The following is a 4825-nucleotide window of genomic DNA, read 5'->3' as shown; positions in this document are numbered from 1 at the left end:
TCTCTCACACACAGAGCCAAAGTGGGAGGGTTGAACCACTGGTTTGACAAATCTAAAGTAATATGCAAAGAATCATAAAACTCAGCTGTTGGTGTCAGATCCAGTTGTAGGGCTGTGATGAGATCTGATGGTACAAGAGCTCACCGTATTAAAACGTGACTTTCTTGTCGGTCTCATCGAGATGAAAGCAGTTTCATGATATCAGTGCACAGCAGAACGAGAGCAGCAGCCAGTGTGGAAGAGTTAAAACATTTCAAAACGCAACTGGATTGTTTTGCATTTTCTGACTTTTGTTGAGTTAAAAAACTATTTTCCCAGTCATATAGTTCATCATAGAAGACTTTGTGTTAAAATATCGTCTTGTTCTCATGAACCCAGTATTGTGTATCGTCTCATGAACTAAGTGTATCATCACACCCCTACCTACTTGTGCCCAGTCTTAAATCTGATAGTGGTATTAGTCATACTGAATCTAATCAAAGTACATAAAGTGTTGTATGCTACTGACTAAATGGGCCAACTGAAAATCTGATTGCTTAAATGGTTCATCAGCACAAGCGGTGTCAGCAGTTAAGCTCTGGGAGGAGTCTGGCCCATTTCAGGAGGCTTATGTCTGAAGGAATTGCTAATCTGTCCTGCGTTTTTGGAAAAAGGGAAGCAGGTGGAGACTGAAGTGATCCTGTACAGCTCCCACAGAGAGTGTGCCATCTAATGAGTTTGGCAGCCTCGACTTTTCACATATGAAGGACTGACAGGCTGAAACAGGACAGGAATAGACCTGCAGGTACCCCTCTCAGGAGGCCAAATGAAAGGCAACCAGAGTGTGACACTGAAACTGTACACCAGCCAGGCCGGTGGTGTCCCCTAATTAGGGCAAGGCAATAAATAGTCTGATCCACCCTGTGAAATTATGTAACAAAAGTAGAGTAGGTTGCTGTTCAGCTCAGTGAGACAAATTAACTTCTGTAAAATAATTCAAATTCCTGTTAAAAGGGGCCAAAGATCCACATCTGCAGTTTTGACAGTTCAGTTTAGCCGTGTCTTCAGACTCGTTCAGTGCATCCCTGACCGATACTGCGGAGCCTGTGAAAACAAACCTGGTGCTCAGTGACAGTCGCGTGGTTTGACCTTCACTGTGGCATTTACTATGTTCAGAGAGGTGCACAAACAGCAATGCACTGTTTGATTAGGAGCCGGAGCCTTGAATGACAACAGTTGGTGGTGATACAACAAAGGCTTTAATAAAAGCAGAAGTTGTCCTCATGACACTAGCCTCTTCTGGTCTGCTATCTTATAATGTCTTTCAGTGTCTGGGCAGGACAGCTGGAGGTCATCTTTAAGCCGCCAGCACAATTAGAGGAGTTTTCTTGAAGGCATTTGACTAAATGTACTGTATATCTAATCATTTCTGGCAGATTTTCGATGTGGGTGAGAACCTGATGGTGCCTGATGAGTTCACTGTTGAGGAGAGGCAGACCGGGATGTGGTGGAGACACCTGGTCGCCGGTGGAGGAGCTGGAGCGGTTTCCAGGACCTGCACTGCTCCTCTGGACCGACTCAAAGTCATGATGCAGGTAAGATACCCTGCCCCCGGTTTTAATTTGAAAACTGGCACTGAACCGAAGAGTGTGAAAACACAACTTTATTTTCTAGGCCTTGGGGAGTTTGGGAGGTGGCCTGCATGTGGAGGAGGTTGTTAAAACTCTTATCTTACTCACTGTATGCAAAAGCAGAGAGTTCTCGTTGTCGTGAGGGCGATATGACCCAGTTGTAGCCACTTACTCAGACACCAAGTCGAACTGTACATCCTGCCAAAAACCAGTATCTAAATGGAACCACTTGGATTGAAGCTCTAATATTAAAATGTGAAGGAGATTCTCCTGGAGGCCATAGTTGAACTTGTTTTGCAACTGCCACAGTCAGTTGATAAAGTAGCAACTTCACAGAAATTGCTCAATAGTGAGTTGCATGAGTGTCATAAGTTGATGCGTAAGAGCGAGTGGTCAGAGGCTGTGGGCTGTTAATTTGTCATAGCCAGGCTACACGGCCAACCAATGGCAGCTCCCATACGTTCGTTACACCCTCAGCTGCATAATCTTCAGTTGTCATTGGGCTGAAGGTCTTAGCTGTGCAGGTTCAGGGCCTGTGTCAGTGGCCCTGGTTTGCGCCAGTTGCTATGTGGAAAGTGGACCTTGAAACCGTCAAGTTTATTGAGTTGTGACCCAGAAACCTGACCCAGTTGGCCTTTTTATTCCCCCACTGTGTTTAACTCATAAAGTGCAACAGCAATTTAAATAATGTGCACAGCCTGTAAAATCAGGTCAGACATCTGAACGGTTTACAGCTGTTTAACAGATTCCTCCCCCCACCCCTTTTTTTATATTAAAGGTTTATGGAACTCGAACCAACAACATGTGCGTAATGAGCGGACTGATGCAGATGATCAAAGAGGGTGGTATGAAGTCACTGTGGCGAGGCAATGGGGTGAACATCATCAAAATCGCCCCTGAATCTGCCCTGAAGTTCATGGCATACGAACAGGTATGTTGAGCCTCCTGCTGCGTGCTGCACCGTACACACTGAGTTTATGAAGCTCAGTGTTTCTGGTGTCTCTTCACTAACTCTTTCTCTCTTGGCTTCTCCAGATTAAACGGATAATTGGCAGCGATAAGGAGGCTCTGAACATCTTGGAGCGGTTTGTCGCAGGATCTCTGGCTGGAGTGATCGCACAGAGTACCATCTACCCCATGGAGGTGATTGTCTGTTTCTACTGTAACAATTAAAGGCCTAAGGAAACCTTATTAGGAGTTCTCAAGGCCTGACAGGGAAAAGTGACGTTTTCTCTACTCAACCTGTCCCCAGGTCCTGAAAACTTGTCTTACTCTGAGAAAGACCGGGCAGTACACCAGGATCTCAGACTGTGCACGGCAGATTTTCAGGAGAGAAGGACTTGGAGCGTTTTATAAAGGCTACGTCCCCAACATGTTGGGCATCATCCCCTACGCCGGCATCGACCTGGCAGTGTACGAGGTGAGCAGTCATCTTATCAGACCTCACTGGGGTTTTATCCCCCTGCTAATAAACTCCACACACACACACACACACACACACACACACCTTCTGATCAGAGCTAGAATGTTCATCTTTATGCTGCAAATACACAACTTTGCACACCAATTAAACAAGTGCTCAAATATAAAGCACAATGATAAACAGGAGATTGAAAGAAGTATTTGTTCACATTTAAAAAGTGTGGTATTAAAACATGTTGCCTGAAAGTGAACAAATATTAGAAGAGCTGCAGGCACATGTGACTGGAGTGCACATCAGAATCTGGATGACCCAGTGGCTGGAGATGTGGATGTAGCAGAAAGTTTGTCTTTTTCTCACCTCTTATTTTTGCCTTCTCAGACACTGAAGAACAGCTACCTGCAGCGGTACGGCACCACCAGTGGCGATCCGGGCATGTTCGTCCTGCTGGCCTGTGGCACCGTGTCCAGCACCTGCGGTCAGCTCGCTAGTTACCCTCTGGCTCTGGTCCGAACCCGCATGCAAGCGCAAGGTGGGGCTCCAGAAACAATGAATCTACAACACTGTGTGTGCTTCAACTAAACTAAGAACAGTGACTTTGTCGACGCCAGATTTATTCATCTTTAGTGTCTCAGTACTTTAAATGCCTCAGGTGGAAAATGGTTTTGTTTTTTAGACCAATATGATGCCCGTTAATTTGAAATAGAGAGTTAAATCGTTTCTGAAAGAAGCAGCAGCTCTTTAAAGAAAGGACACCTCCATGAGTTAGGAGGTGGATGATGTAATGGGGTATCCAGTAAACCATTAATGATAAACCAGTTAGAGCACAGGTGGGGACATAACTTGTCTGGGTGGAAGGTCTTAATCTTCACATGCTTGTTTCATTGCACTATCTTCAGTGCAACACTGAAGTGTAACCTGTTGTCTTCTCACAGCTGTCACGGAGGGTAGCCAGCCGGTGACGATGACGGGGCTCTTCAAGCAGGTGTTGCAGACCGAGGGTCCAGTGGGGCTCTACAGAGGCCTGGCCCCCAACTTCCTCAAAGTCATCCCTGCCGTCAGCATCAGCTACGTGGTGTACGAGCACCTGAAGACACAGTTGGGAGTGACGTCGCGCTGAACCCCTACCCCAAGGGCTCATGCCAGGGAATCCCAGGGAGCTTCTGTCCCCTTCTGTGGGTTCATGGAGCTGTCTCATTCTGTGAATGCCAGCTGACAAAAGACAATGGAGGAAAAAAAAAAAATCAGCCAGGACAAAGTGAAGGATAAGGACTCTGTGAGCTTGGGTTTTGCTGCTATTTATGATCTTGGAGAAGCTGTATCGGGAGGTGAAATGTGAGTGACTGTATATCAAGGACCAAATGTCTCTGCTCTTCCTGCAGTTCTCTATTTTGGTGCCCGAGCACATGTCTAGTTTTTTCATGTGTGTGGGACGCTGCAAGGTTAGGTTGCATAACCAACACTCTTAAGTGTACTAAACTCCCATTCAGAGTACACATGACATGGGAGGTACAGCATTAAGAAACTGTTCTGCCTGTTGGAAGAAGTGACTGTCCCTAAATAAGACGATTTTGCACATGTGATTTTCAATCCTCTTCCAATGTTCTGAATGACTGGGGTATTTATTTCTCTCATATTTATTGTTTTATTATCAAGGACAGAGGGCTTGTATACACTAGGCAGCATGTTTTGTCTGAAGAGCCAAATGTGTGATTGATAGTTGATAGATAGATTGATAGTGAAAATGCAGTGTGCACCAGTCGACAGCCTGAACACGTGGCCGTCAAACACTATG

General features: G+C 45.7%; 1 protein-coding gene across 1 annotated transcript in view; it reads left to right on the top strand.

The window, feature by feature from the left end:
- slc25a25a (solute carrier family 25 member 25a) overlaps positions 1–4819 on the top strand; it is an 8000-nt gene extending 3181 nt beyond the window's left edge. The window contains exons 5-10 of the mRNA XM_020595310.1: positions 1416–1574; positions 2389–2541; positions 2646–2753; positions 2863–3030; positions 3412–3562; positions 3966–4819. Coding sequence (XP_020450966.1) covers positions 1416–1574; positions 2389–2541; positions 2646–2753; positions 2863–3030; positions 3412–3562; positions 3966–4150 — 924 coding nt within the window. The 3' untranslated portion in view covers positions 4151–4819. The remainder of the gene's footprint in view (positions 1–1415; positions 1575–2388; positions 2542–2645; positions 2754–2862; positions 3031–3411; positions 3563–3965) is intronic.
- The last annotated feature ends 6 nt before the right edge of the window (positions 4820–4825 follow it).

This window comes from Monopterus albus, unplaced genomic scaffold, assembly GCF_001952655.1.
Source record: "Monopterus albus unplaced genomic scaffold, M_albus_1.0 scaffold26.1, whole genome shotgun sequence".
Taxonomy (NCBI): domain Eukaryota; kingdom Metazoa; phylum Chordata; class Actinopteri; order Synbranchiformes; family Synbranchidae; genus Monopterus; species Monopterus albus.
This window is presented reverse-complemented; position numbering and strand designations above follow the sequence as displayed.